This window comes from Myotis myotis, unplaced genomic scaffold (genome assembly GCF_014108235.1).
Source record: "Myotis myotis isolate mMyoMyo1 unplaced genomic scaffold, mMyoMyo1.p scaffold_m19_p_15, whole genome shotgun sequence".
NCBI classification, from domain to species: Eukaryota; Metazoa; Chordata; class Mammalia; order Chiroptera; family Vespertilionidae; genus Myotis; species Myotis myotis.
Genome location: NW_023416319.1, coordinates 11681491 through 11698555, shown reverse-complemented (window position 1 = coordinate 11698555; position 17065 = coordinate 11681491). Strand labels below are relative to the sequence as shown.

The following is a 17065-nucleotide window of genomic DNA, read 5'->3' as shown; positions in this document are numbered from 1 at the left end:
CATTTCTCAACTCTGGCATCACCAGCACCCTAGCCTGGGGGAGCGAATCTTTGTGGCATATTTTTAAAGCCTCCAGGTGGAAATGCTGAACTGAAAGAAAATGCCTTCATTTCGTCGCTCTCAACCCTCACTCAGTTGACTACTGAACACACACCTGATCATGGCACATTTAAGCCGTGAAGTATTTACAGCACAATCAATGCCTAAGGCAGAGGATGTAGTTTACTCATTCTACCGCTGTGAATTCTGAATGCAGACTCCGACTGTGCAAGAAAACCTTCCTTAAAAAAAAAAGTCTTTCATCTCCAGAATTTGATTTTCACTCTGAAACATGGTGTTCTCCAGACATGCCTGCGATGACATAAACACACCGAGGCTGTGGCTCTGTCCTGCACATTCTGCCCTGTGGCTGACCCGTTTCTGAGCAGGTGACCCTCTTGCTGCTGGTCCTGACATGGTAGAGCCACCACATGAAAGGCTATGTCTATGAGCATGTTCGTTAAATGAAATAAAAAATCTCAGCTGAATTCCCTAGAGCTCATAACAACCCCCTGGGACCGTTTTGATGTCCCCCAGAAAGTGCTGACCACATCAGTGAGTCTGTAACCCTGGGAACCACAAGCACCTGGCAGGAGAAGTGAGTTGAAGTGTGACCGGCAAGAGCCTTTCTTTGTCAGAGACTGAGAAGCTGTCTAACTTCTAGATCAGCGGTTCTCAACCTGTGGGTCGCGACTCCTTTGGGGGTCGAATGACCCTTTCACAGGGGTCGCCTAAATACATCCTGCATATCAGATAATTACATTATGATTCATAACAGTAGCAACATTACAGTTATGAAGTAGCAACGAAAATAATTTTATGGTTGGGGGTCACCACAACATGAGGAACTGTATTAAAGGGTCGCGGCATTAGGAAGGTTGAGAACCACTGTTCTAGATGCTATTCATTTGCCTCTTTAAATCATGTTGCCTCTGCAACTCTCCTTTCGCCAGCCAATTCCACAACCATCCTCTTCGGGGCTCTAGCTTTCCTTTCTCACACTGTATAGTAGTCACTAGAATCAGTTCATTGGGTGCTCAATCAATATTTGTTGAATCAACAGAAAATTATTTGAGATTTTGTTGCCATGTGTGAGGTATTGTGCTAGGTGCTAGAGATGACATTGTGAGAATATACCCTCTTACACCCATAGAGTTCACTGTCTAATGAAAAACAGACCACCAGTCAATCATGACAAAATAGAGGTTGGCTTATAGATGCGATAAATACCATGCAAAAGCAGCATGACACCTTCTGGGGAGATGAAGAAAGCACCAGTATTAACATGTCTCATCTAAATTGGTAAATTGCATGGTATGTGAATTATATCTCAATGAAGCCACAATTTCAAAAAGACAAGTGTCTCACATATTAGAAATGTGAGCAAGTGAGAATCAAAGGCATTCAAGAATTGATCTTTGGCGGGTCAAAATATATCCTATTATTGTGAGGCCACATTACAAACATAACCTGAGAACTAGCCATGTTCTCTTGCTTCCTCCCACAGAGCAAGCTGGAATCAATGATCCTTGAGAGAAAAGAAGAAAGGAGGGGTGGTGAAAGGTTGGCAAGATTGTCTTTCGGCATCTACCCTATCAAAGGCAGTAAAATTTCTTCTGCTGCCACCTGGTTCTGGACAGTAAATACATCTCCTGCTCTGGTAGTTGGGGAAAGTAACAGACACTGTCAGCCATGCTTTGGTGAATGGCTAAGCCAAAGCCATCCAAATCAAAGAAGTGGTTTAGGATTGAATGAGACTAATTTTAAAAAGAACATAGCCATACAGTGGCATAGTCTACAGCCATGAAAAGGAACTAGATCTATATGTACCAATATGGAACAATCACCTAGCTAAATTGCCAAGTTAAAAAAGCAAACTGCATATGTACATAATGACCCACTTTTTGTACAAGGGATGTGTGTCTATATTCTTTTATACGTAGGCACACTCTATATGTTACTGAATACTGAATGCAAAGAAAGAAACTGGCAAAAATATATAGCATATGTTATTAAATATAACATACATATTTATATATTAACTGCATAGCATATATATTAACTGTATATAATTTATAATTAGTGGTTCTATGGGTCCATCTTAAGTTAGGCCCTAAAGAAGCACAGCCTAAAACAAGGATGTGCATGTAAGTAGCTTGTTGGGGGATGGCCTCAGGAAACAATGGGAGAAAAAAAGAAAGCGAGACGCAGAAAGGAAGAAAAAGGGTGTGTTATTAAACGAGTTATCGTAGTGGGCAAGTAGGGCTCGACGCCACGGGAAGACCACAGGAGGCAGTCTGGCCCACGCCTCAGACATCCCCGCCAGGGAGCGAGGAGGTCAGTTTTCCCATCCCCAGCCATGACGGTCTGAGGTCGCAGGGGCATTAGCTCTGCCAGCCCTTTGGGCCTGCCCCACATGTGCACGTCAAGAGAAGCCCCGTTGCCTACAAGTGATAAGATCCTGAGAACTGTGGTGCTATAGGAGAGGCTAGGCCCCGAGGCGAGGGTCCAAGGTTAGGCTTCCAGGCTCCAAGGCTAGGCTAGGCTGGGAGGCTCCAATGCTTTCAAACATTTTTTGCATATTAATGACATTTTAAAATCAGAAAGAAAAACTGACAATAAAAACACTCACCAAAATATTAGGTTTTCTAAGAAAAAGAGGCTTACCACTAAGGCAGGCCATGTGCAGGGAGACCAGGTTCCTGACCCCAAAGGCGGCCTTCGGTCGAGACAATGTCTCTTCCAGAGGCCACCGGCACAGGGCCGCCAGCGCCGCAAGGAAAGAGACAGCTGAGACAAAGCACCGTTGGGCTTTTATTCACTGGTCATAAATAGCATCTCGTGAGCATCAAGGTGATCATGGGTAATGGACTAGCACCTGGAACTTGGCCGTCAGAGCACTCTGCTTCCCCATCGCCGGCTGAGAACCCGCTGCAGCTGCTCCGCAGCTCCCGGGTGGAGGGCTCAGCTTTGAGGGGACCCGGCCTCGGGTGCAGCAAGTTTATTCTTGGCTCGTTCTTGCCAATTTTTTAAAAAATCATAAAAGATCAAGTGTTTGCAAGAAAATATCAAAGAGGATAAGATTTTCAGTTCTTCTCAAGTGTCTAAAAGTGAAAAGGAGAGGTAAGGGAGGAGGAGAGGAAAGGGGGAGGAGTCAGGGGAGGCGCAGTGTCTTCCTTTCCTCAGAGCATTTTCAGAAACAAACACCGGCAGGTGTTAGTGCTGCTTGGAGATGGGCTGCGTCTCTCTGATGAGCCACTCGAGTGCTTCCTGGCGGCCCTGTTTCTGCAGCTCCTTCCCGATCACGTCCCTGCAGGTCTGGTGGTAGCTGTTGAGCCAGTCACACTACGAGAGAGAGAAAGACAAAGGGACACAGTGCGTTTATCATCTCCTTTACCAAAGGCTGCACAGGCAGTGTGAGGGCCAACGTGCTGAGCGCACCAGACAAGAATAGAGCTCTCCCCCTGCTCACGGGCAGGTGACCCCTGTGTTCTATTTCTCCGGAAATAGACGGGACAAGGCCACGTCGCTTATGGTGAAAAATGCTCCAGGAACAGTCTACTACCCGTGGACTGGCAGTGGCTAGCAGGGAACCATAAACACCTAATGGCAAGCAATGCCTTCAGGCTTCTCTAAGTGCAGAGTAACTTGCAACCAGAGTAACTTGCAACCAGGACCCTGGGAACCAAACTCACAGGCCAGTAGAAGAGGGAAGAGTCTGCACCCACCCAAGGGGCCTTATTCCCCTACACCTGAGTTATCTGAGGGTGCTGAGGGGAGAGAGAGGCCTGGAAAACAGTCCCTGGGCTGCTGTGAAGACGCCTATTAAGAGACACACGTGAGGCTGGCCTGCCCACACATTCACTTCCTATCCTATATCCACTGACAAAGCTGAATCAACTAGGATGTGGGCCTTGTAAGTGTGGCCCAGGACTATGGACTGCAGGGCGGGGCGGGGAGTGACCTTAACTGCCAGACTCTCCTGTGGCCGCCACATCAGGAGATAAGAGATAAAAAAAAAAAAAAAGGAGGTAGACAGGACTTGGTGCCTGGTGAGGCTGGTCACTGGGTCTGATAATGAGTCCGGCAGCTGTAAAAGGTCAGATGGCCCCCTTGTGTGGGTGGGGTTTGGGGAATGAAGGTTGGAGTGGAGTTTCTACCTTGAGGACAACAACCCACTCCCTTCACTGCCCATGAAGTGGGCCTGCCTGGACACCCAGCTGCAGCGAGGCTGGCAAACTGGCACCACCATGGGTGTGGTTGCCATAATGAGCCAAGCGCTACTGGGGAGGCAGTGTTGTTACAAACCCATGGGCTTTGAAGACTGCAGTCTGGACCAGGTACCGAAGCCTGGCTAAGGGTTCAAGATGGGCACACAAGCCTTCAAGGCCCAAGGGCAGACAGGTGGGGTGATGTTGCCAACTGGCCTTGGCCTATGAAGGGCTCTGGTCCCCACTGATAAAGAGCCTGCGGGTCCTGCTGGGAGCTGGGGAAGGAGGTAGAGTCAAAAGAAAGCGGGTGCTGTGTCTGCAGCAGGGCCAACCAGGGCTACATGGCAGCCTGCCGCCCAGGCAGCTCAACAGTGAGGGCCACAGCGGGAGCCAGCCGTGGACCACAGCGGAACCCCCAAGGCCCTGTGGGATGGGGAAGGGGAGGAAGGCACCTGAGCAACCTCCCAAAGGCCCTGACAGTCTGCAGCTGCCCATTTCACATCCAATCAAAGTCCTCTGCTGCCATCTGGTGACAATTGATGGGAATGCTGACCCGACCCCCAAGCTCCGCAAAGTGACAAGGAAGACAATCTGTCGGGGAGACAGTAAAAGGCCACCACCAGGTATTTTCACCGCCCAGGGAACAGAATCTTGTTGGGGGGTTTTACTATGCCTTCGAACTGTGCCTTGAACACCCCGATCACTGAACTATTCTTTTTTCCAATTGGTTTTTATAGGATATCTTCTTACCTTAGGACAACAGTTATTTAACGTATCAAGCAGAGCACATTATCTCTTTTAGCAAAAGGGTCCCTTTCCCATTTACCTCTTGATAAACCTGGGCCTTCCGACACAACAGTGGCTTGCTCCTGGAGGGTCCCTGGCCAAGACCCCGGAAGCTGTGCCTAAGGGCCACACAAGAGCCTGGTGCCTCGGGGGCAGAAGCTCTAAGCAGGGCGGCTCCTGTGCCCTCTCCGTGTTCTCGTCCCCTTTCACCTAAGTCACCCCCCACGGGGGCTGGGGAAAACCCTGGACCGTGGCAGGCCTCTGGCTGAAGAGACCCACCTGGCCCTGGGCTATCACAGGTGCTTTCAGTTCTGCATCGTCTACAAGCTGAATAACCTGCATCTGCAGGGCCCGCTTAGGTCCTGTGAGTGGGAATGTTTGGTTGAACCAAGGCACCGATGGTCAAGCAGAGGTGCCCGAGCATAGAGGAAAGCTAAGCAAAGGTGGGTGACCTTTCTCTGTCACCCATCTGTGAGCCAAACAAGGCAGGAGAGGCGTCTAGCTGGGAGGATCCCTGCCACCAGGGCAAGCACCAGGCCCAGGCAGGCCCCACGGAGAACGTGGTCCTGCCTCCAGAGACACTCAAAGGCCCTGGGATGAGGCCAATGGCTGCCTTGGTCACAAAAATGTCGTATCTCTCCAGGAGCCTCTATACCTGTCCTGCCTTTGGCTCCCGCCAGTCACTTGCTTTTTGATGACACTTCTGACCACCTGCCTTGTTCTAGAATTTGTGTCCTGGCTTGTCTCCCTGGCCTGGGAACTGTTTTGTTGGTTGCTCCTGCCCCGTTTTCACCCGTCTCTGCTCGGACCTTGATCACCTGCCTGATTCCTCAGCCGTACTCCAGGGTCCTGGGCCTGCCACTTCCCTGGCCTCATGAGCCTGGGAGTCACCCTAGGATTTGAAGGGGCTTCAAGGCCTGCAACCCTGTGAGCTCAATAGGTGACACCACTGGGCTCCTGCTCTGTGAAGGGTGTCACAGCACAGAGTGTCGGGGAGAGCAGGCACCACCTCTCTGTGTGAAACTCAGGTGGCCGGTAACAGAGTTGCTTCTCATTTCCTTAATGCCTCAGGCAGCACAAGAAAACATCTGCTGTGTGCAAGAGCCCACAGGCCCCACCACCGTCTGGCTTTTTGTAGGGAAGACATGTGGCCCACGTTTGCTCAGGCAGCCATGGCTCCTGCCCTCCTGGAAAACAACGGCACCAGGCAGGCGTCCCCCTGCGAACCCACAGCCCCACAATGGGGGCGGGAGAAGGACTATCTCCACCCAGAGGCCCAACAACTACAAGAAAAGCACCTCGTGCTCAGGAGACCCAGGATCAATTAGCAGACTCAGCCGGCCCCGACCTCGGACTTAAAAAGTGAGAATGCAGAAGACTATGAGGTTGCTCTCCCCCGCCCCCACGCTGCCCTCCCCGGGACTCCCTCGTTACCTCTTTGTCTGTAAGAGAATCCACATCTATCATTTTGGTCTGTATCGGAACCAAAGTTAGAGGTTCAAAGGTCAGGCTTCCCCGGTTGCTGAAGTTATACTGTGGGGTAAGGAAGGAAACAGAAGCTTTGATTCCTCTTTACCACAAGGCACCACCGTGAGGTCAGCCCCACCAGCGTGGCCAGCCCTCGGAGCCAGGTGTAGCTGACAGGCATGGCAGGCAAGATGGACACAGCTGAGGCCACAGCCCACTGTCCTCTGTGGGGGCAGGGGAGTGGGGGCAAGGGAGGGGGGCATCTAGGCTCAGGGGCTTCCCTGGTTTCGGTTCTCAAGACTCTGCTGGGGTATAATTCCCCAAATCATTTGTTAAATAGTCAAATATGTGGCCAGCCTTGACCCAGCCAGGCCCGAGGAAACAGATGGGCCCACTCTGACCGATAGGGAACAGCCGGGGCGCCCAAGCACACTGGTCTCTGAACTGGGCAGGCCTTTGGGAGGGAGGCGAGTAGCCACTTGTGTGGACAGGGACTTCCACGTGGAAGCAAAGAGCAGGCCCCTGCAGTCAGCCTCCCCGGAGGCATAGAAGCCACTCCCCTCCTCCTGTTCAATCCCCACAGTCACCAATGGAGGAGCAGCAAACAGGTCTTTCAGGTAAAGCTCACATCTGAAGCCCCGTGACCTCCTGGTGATACTGATGGGGGAGAAGGTGAACATCTTATCTTCCCGAGGGCAACTCACCTGCCCCACGGCCTGCCCCTGGGCCCCACCCATGTGCCTCGGCTTTACCTGAGAAAAATCCCCCGGGGCTTTAGTGAAAAATAGTTTCCAGGCCTGGAAACTGATTCAGGGTCTGAGAGGGGCCTTTAAACAAGCATCCGCCCAGCAGAGGAGGCTTCGTGACAAGACGCTGCGTCTGGTAAACTCACAGCCACAAATCACGACGAGCAGGGTCCTGCCTGAGGCTCCACCAATCCCATTCTGGCTTTGCAAAGGGTGAGTCCCAAGAAAGTCCCCGGATATCAGGGAAAGGAAGCTCCAAGCATAAAAGTCTTCGTCCTCCCCATTTATGGAATAAGGAAATTTTAAAAGTAAATAAATACATCAATTACTCACCTTGGTCTTCACAGGAACCACCAGGACCACATTCTCAATGCGAATTCCAAAGGCGCCATCTTCATAGTACCCTGGCTCTGAAGCAAACCAAAGCCCAAATGAGCAGCGGTCCAGGAGGGAGAGGCACACAGAGAGGCCTGCCCACCCAGACAGGGGGTAAAACAGGTGAAGGGCCCACTCAACCTGACGCAAGAGCCCAGAGATGCCCCTTCTCCCATGTGGCCCCTTCTAATAAGTTCCTGAAGTACTGAAAGGTTTTGAGGTTCCTGAAAACTGGCTGCAGGGTAGGGAGGACAGTAACTGGGGAGCCACCAAGTAAATCCCAATGCTTATGCGAGAGGCATAATGATGCAGGCATTCAAATACATGCACAAAAACTTGGTGATGATATGGCAATAGGCAATATATTAAGAAAACAGAGCCCAGCCTGCATGGCTCAGTGGTTGAGCATCAACCTATGAACCAGGAGGTCATGGTTTGATTCCTGGTCAGGGCACATGCCCGATTGCGGGCTCAATCCCCAATGTGGGGCACGCAGGAGGCAGCCGATGGATGATTCACTCTCATCATTGATGTTTCTGTCTCTCTCTCTCTTTCTTCTTCTATGAAATCAATAAAAATATATTTAAAAAATACATATATACATATACAAAAGACCAAAAGCTAACATGTTGAAATATTGTCGTGTTTCCTTGGGTGGTCAGGTTACAAATGATTTCCTTTTTCTTCAGATGTTCCAATGTGTCACTTTTTCTACAGTGAACGTGTATCATTTTTATAATCAAATAAGGTGCTTAATTCAAGATGACATGGGGAAATTATTTCCAGTTTAGTTTAAAATAATTAAAATATAAGAAACAACAAAGGGCCTTCACAGAGACTAGAGGATCGCGTCCTAGGGGAGGGCCGCCTACCGTCAGTGACAATCATGCCCGCCTCCAGCGGCTCGTCGGAAAACGTTTTATAACTGATGCCACAGGGGCCCTCGTGAACGTTCAGGAAAGACCCCACACCGTGTCCCGTCCCGTGCAGGTAATCCAAGCCCGAATCCCACAACGCTGAGCGCGCAAAGGAGTCGAGAAGGTGGCCTGAAAGACACATGAAGAACCACTTGATACCTGCACTTTTCAATTCGCAAAACATTTTAGCCAAGAGGCCTGTTATGTTTGGCCCTAGAAGGTGAAACAGAAACCAGGGGTAAAAGTTACTAGAGGGTTCAGATTTCAGCCCAGCACAGGGAAGAACTAATGATGAGAGCCCCTGAGGAGGGCAGCTCCCCAGCCAGGCAGTGCAGTCTGAAGCTGGAGGATCTGTCTGGGATGCTGGTGAGGGTGGCACTAGAGCCTGGCTGGTGTGGCTCAGTGGTTGAGCATCAACCTATGAACCAGGAGGTCATGGTTTGATTCCCAGTCAGGGCACATGCCCAGGTTGCGGGCTCAATCCCCTGTGGGGATGTGTAAGAGGCAGCCGATTGATGATTCTCTCTCATCACTGATGTTTCTATCTCTCTCTCCCTCTCCCTTCCTCTCTGAAATCAATAAAAATATATTTTAAAAAAAGAAAAAAAAAAGAGCTGCACTAGATAACGTGGACATTCCCTTCCCAGCTCTGGGACCCTGAGGTTTTAGAATTACAAAGCTGAGATTCTAACCAGACTCAAGCAAGCAGTCAGGCACGACAGATGAGGAAACCGACCCCCAGGCAGACGAGCGCAGGCCCAGCCTAAGCAGATTCAAGGCTCAGGTCTTGTTCATTCCCCATTCAGGGCCCTGCCCACCAACCCTCAGCAAGGAGGTACATATCTGAAGTCAGGGGCCCAGTAAAATAAACCCCAACACGTGTCCTGAAAGAACGCACTGGCCCAGAGCTGAAGGGCAAGCAGGAGGCTACATGGACGTCCACTGGCCCTGAGACTCATGCCCTGCTGACCTTTCCTGGAAGCCAGCAGCCCGTGTCACCCAACACCATCCATTGTCACTCAACACCATCCATTGTCACCCAACACCATTCATGGTCAGGAGTGAGGCATACAGCTGACCCCAGGCCAATCCCATGCCTACTTCTTGGGAGGCCCCCTCTGAGCTCAGTCAGTGGGTGCAGGAGACTCATTCCATGCAGCACCCCACCCTGTGCCCTGGCTGGGCCAGAAGTGGGCTGGGGGCTGACACTGAGAGAGAAACCCTTCTTTTCTTCCACTCAGATGTGTTTGATACCTGGATGGGAAAAGGCTGCCATGTGACAGAAGGAACCACCTACCTTTGGTTCCGGTTGGGAAAATGGCTGCGCTCACAGCTATGTGGCCCTTGAGGACATACGTGAAGCATTCCTGCCAAAGAAAACCCAGGGGGGCATGTTGCAGAGCAGGCACGGGCACGCAGGCCTGTGGTTTTCTGGTGCTTCAGAAAGCCTGGCCTCTGAACACTTGTCAGCAATACCACACAGAAGATCAAAGCAAAAAAAAAAAAGTCTGGTGGAAAAAACGTTGGCCTTGGAACCAATTTTCCAGAAAATCTTGGAATTAAATTCAGCAAAGAACTATGGGAGAGATGGCCCCCTCCAGGTCTTCCCCTTATCATGAGCATTCGGACAACCTCAATGTCATCTGAGCCTCGGGAAGACTGGAAAAGTAACAGCCAGTGCTGAGGACATGAGCTAACATTACCGAGCTGCTCCTCTGTGCCAGACACAATGCTAAACACCACGTTTCATCCCACATCTCCTGCCTGGGCACGCACTACTGTCATCCACACTCACAGAAACCGGGGGGAGCAGCCAGGCCATGCAGTTCCGAAGTGGTAGCACCTGGCCTCAACCAGGCAATCCTGCCTCAACTTCTGGGCTCCCTACCACCTGCTATACCTGGGGTAATCCCTAGTGCCTGGACAAGAAGAGGGCTGTTTGGAAGGTCAGGGGCTTGCCACTAAGGTTCAGAGTCAGGACTCAACCCCACACTCCTCAATCTGGTCTGGGGCCCTTCCCACAGCACAAGGAGAGTCATACACAAGGGTATCTGGACCCAAGGTCAAACTCTTCTCAGGTGCTGGTGCCTACAGAGAGACAAGGCAAGGGACCAAAACTGAAACCTGCCCCAGTGCATCACAGAAAACCCTCCTTCCCAGGATAAACTTCCTGAGGGGTTCCCCTGGGAGATTCGCTCAGAGACTCAGCCAACATGCACTGAGCAGTGACTGGGACCCAGGAACTTGCTCAGCTGATGGAACCTTCCCGACCAGCCTTGGAGGCGGGTGCTTTTATCCCCGTGTCTATGGACGGTCTAAGTGTTTCATTCCAGGTCATGGAGCCAAAAGGCAGCAGACAGGATCTGAAGTTCTGTCTCCAGACTCCTGGTATACCTCTCTCTACCTCACAGCTGCTTCCTCCTCTCCTGACAGACAGACCAGAACCTGAGCAGCGTGTGCCACTGCCGAGGGTTCCTAGAGAGATGAGCCCAGACACAGAAACGCTGAACTTGAAAAAAAATCTAGATACTGTTTATAAAAAGCATGGATTTCAGTAACCCACTCCCATCCCCCAAGAGATTTCCTGTCTCGAGGCCAAAGCCATTTAAACTTGAATCTGAGCTGCTCTGACCTTAGCAGACAGAATGCTTTTAAAAGTTCTCTAATGATTAATTAACTGGATGTCATAAAGCAGATAAGCCTGACTCCACAGTAATGGGCTATTTTACTATCCCACACATAATTTTTACTTATTTATACAATCCCTTTTCATAAAACAATGCTCTTCTTAAGAAAGCAGAGAGGGCCCCTCGGGTTTTCTGCTCCACCTTACCTTCTCATAGGCCGTAGGGGTCCCAAAATGCATCGTCCGGGTCACATCTGTGGTTCCATCTCTTTCCAAAAGAAAAGGGCAAGTTAGTTTTCAGTCAAAATAAGCTTTTGCTCACATATGAGACAGGCAAGGGTGTGGAGAAATTAGAACCCTCATGTATCACTGCTGAACTTGTAAAATAGTACAGCCACTTTGAAAAACAGTTTCCAGTTCCTTCAAAGGTTAAACCTTGAGTTACCCTATTACCTGGCAATTCCACCTCTCAGTAAATACCCAAGAGAAATGAAAACATACATTCGCACAAAAATCTATACACAAATGTTCATAGCAGCATTATTTACAATGTCCAAAAGGTAGAAACAACCTAAATGTTCATCAACTGGTGAATGGATAAACAAAATGTGCTGTGTTCATACAATGGAATATTATTCAGCAACTAAAAGGAATAAAGTACTGACACAAGCTACAACATGGATGAACCCTGAAGACATTATTCTAAGTGATAGAAGCCAGACAGAGAGGTCCATACAATTCCACTTATGTGAAATGTCCAGAATAGCCAAACACACAGAGACAGAAAGCACAGCAGTGGTTCCCTGGGGAGGGCAAAATGGGAGAGTCTGGAATGGGAATGGGGTTTTTTGGGGGGTGATGAAAATGTTTTAAAATTGACTGAGGTGATGGTTGCATAACTCGATGAGTATACTAAAAACCATGAATTGTACACTTTAAGTGAGTAAATTGTGTGGTGTGTGAATTATGTCTCAATAAAGTTGTTACCCATATTAAATGTGTGAATGTATTAAAATGTATTAAAAGTGTGAATGCAAGGATGGCCCAATGCAGTGGGAGCGAACTCAGGCCCCGACTCCCACGCTCTTGGTCTACAATGTGAGGACTGTTTCATGGGAGACAGCACTGCTGGGATTATGAAGAAAGGCAGGGGGTTAAAGTAAACAGGAGCCTGTTTCTAGCAAATGACAGCAAACTCCAATTCCTCTTACCAGGACAGCAAGTTTGACATAAAAATACCCAAATGCATCTCTTTGAAGATCCTAATCCACAGCCCTGACACAGAAAGGATAACTTCCTGAGTCCTGCTAAAAATGTAAAAGCAAACCAGAGTTTACATCCCATGCCCTCCGTGCTAGGCTGCTATTACTGACACCCAAGGCTAGGCTGTGGTCTCCATGGACTTGGCTGAGCTCATTTAATAAGGTTCTCCATCAGCCCTGGTCCCAGTGGCAGTGGGGAATAGACCATGAAAAGGCCTTGCTCCTGCTCTCTTACTGCAGACACCACCTATTCCAGCTCCTTCTCATGGGTTCTGCATCGAGATCCAACCAAATTTTGAGTTCTCCTCTGAGAAACTATTCTAAGGGATGACGATGAAAGCAGCAAGACATGAAAAGGGAAATTCAGAAATTCAGGGGCAACCTTCATTTCTCATTCATTCATTCAAAGTCATGCCCTCCCTTCCAAGGCCCTGGACCGCTGCAAGGCCAGGGAGACAGCAGGAAGTTCACGGGCGGGGGCAGAAGACTTTGCAGTGGTTCTGAAAGCTCGCTTTCAGTTATTTATTTAGTATTTAACAATTTCCGGCCAAGGGCTTAATGTTTCTGTCAAACAGTCTTTTGTGGAAGAGAGTCACAACTGAGCTATGTCAACCAGGGGTGAAAAACAGGACAAGACATGGGAAAGACCTGGGGGTTAGGCAAGGCTAGGGGGGAGGTTGGGGGGGGGGGGGCATATGTACTACTATTTGTAATACCTTAAACAATAAAACAAAATTAGATTTAAAAAATCATAGCTATATGTTCTTTAAAGCAAACTGATATGTAGTTAATAAACTATTCTAGAGAGGAAAAGAAAAAAGACATGGGAAAGACTTCATTAACGTCCGATCCAGAATGAGATGACCAGCTGAGCTCTCGGCTGGAGATTGGTTCGTCCCCCTACTCAAATGCCTTGACTCAACAGAGTGGAGTTCTACACATTGGACCATCCTTGCATTCACACTTTGTCTAGTTAAGGGAACAGCCCCAGTTCACTTACTTGTATTGAGCACCCGAATCAATGAGGTATACCTCATCAAGCGACAAGGTCCTGTTCGTCTCAGGGACCGGCCTATGGAAGTAAATAAAAAATGAATTATTCCACAAATGTACTCACTTGCTAAGTTCAGGAGGAGGGCACATTTCATACTATTCTTACAACATAAGTAAGTCTGAAATGATATTTTAAAAGTAAGTTGCCCAATAACTTAATTATTCCAACTAATATTAAACTTCCACTATTTAAAGACCCAGTCAACCTATCTCCCCAACTAGAAAAAGAACTAAGAAAAGGAAGAATAACATACTTCTTTATGCCTATCTCCATTTGTGTCTGGAACAAAATAGGTATTCGTGAGATCATTGTAAAAGATACAAAAATAATTATCCATAGACACAACAGGGCCAAACTAGAGTCTTGAAAAGTAGGCAGAGAGAACCTAGAGTCGCTTATCTCTGGGTGTGAGCCCCTGTCTCAGCTCCATGTCCCTCCCACAGTGCTCACCCCATCAGGTGCCTCCCCACTTGCTTCTCAGACCACCAGACAGGCAGGTGAATGGCTCCATTTGGGAGAAAAACTACAAGGGATTTTTGTTGTGAAAAGGGATGGATCATGATGCTCTTATGCCGCAGCACTTTTTTCAAATGAGCATGAGGTATTTTTAAAAAGTGATCTCACTTCCTCGTGCTTTTTTCCACATAACGTCACTGCCCTGAGAGATGCTAAAAAGGGATGGGAGCAGTCCAGGGCTCCACCCTGCCGCTGAGAGAGGTGCTCCTTTATTTCCAAGCACCACCCCCTCCTTGGCAATGAAGGAGGAGAAGCAAATCCCCACCCTTGCTCTGAAATGTTTTAATGTGTTAATTATCTGGAAATTCTAGGATAGTGTCCAGCCAGGAAATTTATCACCTAAGTGAAACATAAGACAAAAGCTGGAGTCCTTTTGACATTTTAATGTTGGAACAGAGGCATGCATGCGAGAGAACTGTGCAATCACATCTGTGACGAGCTCCTACACACAGCTTCAGAATTTGCCCCAAGACCAGAAACTCGAAAAGGAATGATCAAAAAGGGGGTGGGGGACCTGTGCCCCAGGGTAGCACCCTGAACCTAGCAGCACCCCTCTTGTCTGGCAGGGATGCTCGGCTCTTGGCCCATGGGCTCTGGTGGGTCTCCTGGTAAAATCCCCAATGCTGGGGTGCCAGGCTTCAAGCCCACAGAGAGGGAAAAGGAGGTGCTGATTACTTCCCCATCAATAACAGGGTGTTCCACAACGTAGTGATAAGCTTTTTTAGTATGGAGTTTTTTAGGACTAGTGCATCAGGGAAAGCTGCCATTATAGGGAATCACACACACACACACACACACACACACACACACACACACTAAAAAATTCTAATCATCAAGACCCAAGGGCTCTGAACACAGGTTCTGCCGCCTCAGAGAGGAGGGAGGGACAACCGTTTGACTACCCGTGGAGACCGTCAATGCCATACATCTGAGCCTAAGACAGTGATGGCGAACCTATGACACGCGTGTCAGAGGTGACACGCGAACTAATTTTTTTTTGGTTGGCTTTTCTTTATTAAATGGCATTTAAATATATAAAATAAATATCAAAAATATAAGTCTTTGTTTTACTATGGTTGCAAATATCAAAAAATGTCTATATGTGACACGGCACCAGAGCTAAGTTAGGGTTTTTCAAAATGCTGACACGCCGAGCTCAAAAGGTTCGCCATCACTGGCCTAAGACGAGGTTCCCAGAGGCAGAGACTGGGGCATTTAGAGGAAATAAGACCTTAAGGCAGGGGTGGGCAAACTTTTTGACTCGAGGGCCACAATGGGTTCTTAAACTGGACCGGAGGGCCGGAACAAAAGCATGGGTGGAGTGTTTGTGTGAACTAATATAAATTCAAAGTAAACATCATTACATAAAAGGGTACGGTCTGGCCGGATCCGGCCCGCGGGCCGTAGTTAGCCCACGGCTGCCTTAAGGTCTTACTGCCCATAGAGGGACAGTGTCAGGGGACACACAGGGGTGGGCACGGGGCCTCCCCTGCTCAGCCCCTGTGCAGGATTAGCCGCAAAGCCAGGCAGCGGGCTCCTCGGCGGCCTTACGCGTAGTGAATGATGGCACCGTTGGGTCCCGTACTGGAAATCGTTGGGAAGCTCAGGTCCACAAAGTCAGCCTGTTGCCTGGAGCAGAAAGACACACGGAGCAGAGTGGCAGTTTGTTCCTGTGCGAGAATCAGGGCCCTCCCAGCCTCATTTAACTCGCCAAGGAGATGAGCACAAGGTTCCCGGGACCCTCACAGACCCTTACCTGCGAAATTCCTCCGCTTTGTCGGCAGCTGAGATCTCCGTCACGCCACCTTTGGGCACCTAACAAGGAAGTGACCGTCCATGTGTCTCCTCCATATTAAAGAGGGTATACTGAGAGCTTACTTCTTCCTCAGCTCCCATGTCCCACTGTCCAATGTATAGGACGCAGATTAGGTCTCGTCTTTAACGAGGAGGGCATTTCCAAAGGCTCTCACCAAAGCCATCCAAGGTGAAGGGTTTCTATCTAGTTTTTCCACTCACTATTTTATACCTCAGGGTTACATCTGGCACCTCCCAAAACATAATGCATCTAAGTTTAACAAATTCTAAAGCATCCCCTCCTAAGAAAGTCATCCAAAATAAATAATAACGATAAGTATGATGATATTATTACAGGGTTACTGATAATAGCAAAAAAAAAAATTCAAAACAATCTAAACATCTGAAATAGGAGGAATGGGTAATTAAATCAGTCTAGCCACTAAATGCAGTCTCCATTTAAATCATTGCTTAAAAGCCTCAAAGCACATGGAAAATGCTCACACTATGATGCCAAGTAAATAAAATAAACAAAACAAAATCTTATTTGCATACTGAGAATTGTGTGAAAATGATTTACACAGATGAACAATAGCCAGCGGAGAGAAAAATAGCCACACTGGTGGCAATAAGAATGATATTTTCTTTTTCCAATTTAAGGAACTTTTAATATTTAAAGGGAATCTGATATTATGCAATAATAGCACAAAGAAACAATCCTCCTGTCCACCACGGGGAGTGAAAGGGCAGGAATTAACATAAAAAGTTTAATGGCTTAAATTAATGTTCAAAATGTACACAAAGAGCCTGGCCGGCTTGGCTCAGTGATTGAGCATTGACCTATGAACCAGGAGGTCATGGTTCAATTCCCAGTTGGGGCACATGCCTGTGTTGTGGGCTTGATCCCCAGTATGGGGTGTACAGGAGGCAGTTGATCAATAATTCTCTCTTATCATTGATGTTTCCATCTCTCTCTCCCTCTCCCTTCTTCTCTGAAATCAGTAAAATATAAAAAAATAAAACAAAGAATTTTTAAACACACACAGAGCAAATTTCCAGAAAGAAAAAAAAAACTATTAAAAGAGAGGACTGAAATCAGATCCAGATCTTAGACACCGTGAACACCAGAGCACAGAAGGTGCCCTGGTCAGAATCACACATATTAATTCCTGGACAATCTGTATCCATTTATTAAACAAAGACTAAAAACCAACCTCTTTCTCCAGCCAGTTAAAGAGTTCACAGAGGGCAACAGCATCTTTAATCTGTGCA

At 48.3% G+C, this 17065-nt stretch overlaps 1 protein-coding gene across 7 annotated transcripts in view; it reads right to left on the bottom strand.

Annotated features, from left to right (window-relative positions):
* Positions 1-2840: 2840 nt before the first annotated feature.
* Positions 2841-17065, bottom strand: part of XPNPEP1 (X-prolyl aminopeptidase 1) — a 45710-nt gene continuing 31485 nt past the window's right edge. For all 7 annotated transcript variants that reach the window (XM_036336047.1, XM_036336051.1, XM_036336048.1 and 4 more), the window contains 10 exons: positions 17008-17058; positions 15756-15814; positions 15551-15628; positions 13430-13501; positions 11375-11435; positions 9839-9908; positions 8497-8670; positions 7583-7659; positions 6471-6569; positions 2841-3384 (listed from right to left, as the gene is read on the bottom strand). In XM_036336047.1, coding sequence (XP_036191940.1) covers positions 3256-3384; positions 6471-6569; positions 7583-7659; positions 8497-8670; positions 9839-9908; positions 11375-11435; positions 13430-13501; positions 15551-15628; positions 15756-15814; positions 17008-17058 — 870 coding nt within the window. In that variant the 3' untranslated portion in view covers positions 2841-3255. The remainder of the gene's footprint in view (positions 3385-6470; positions 6570-7582; positions 7660-8496; positions 8671-9838; positions 9909-11374; positions 11436-13429; positions 13502-15550; positions 15629-15755; positions 15815-17007; positions 17059-17065) is intronic.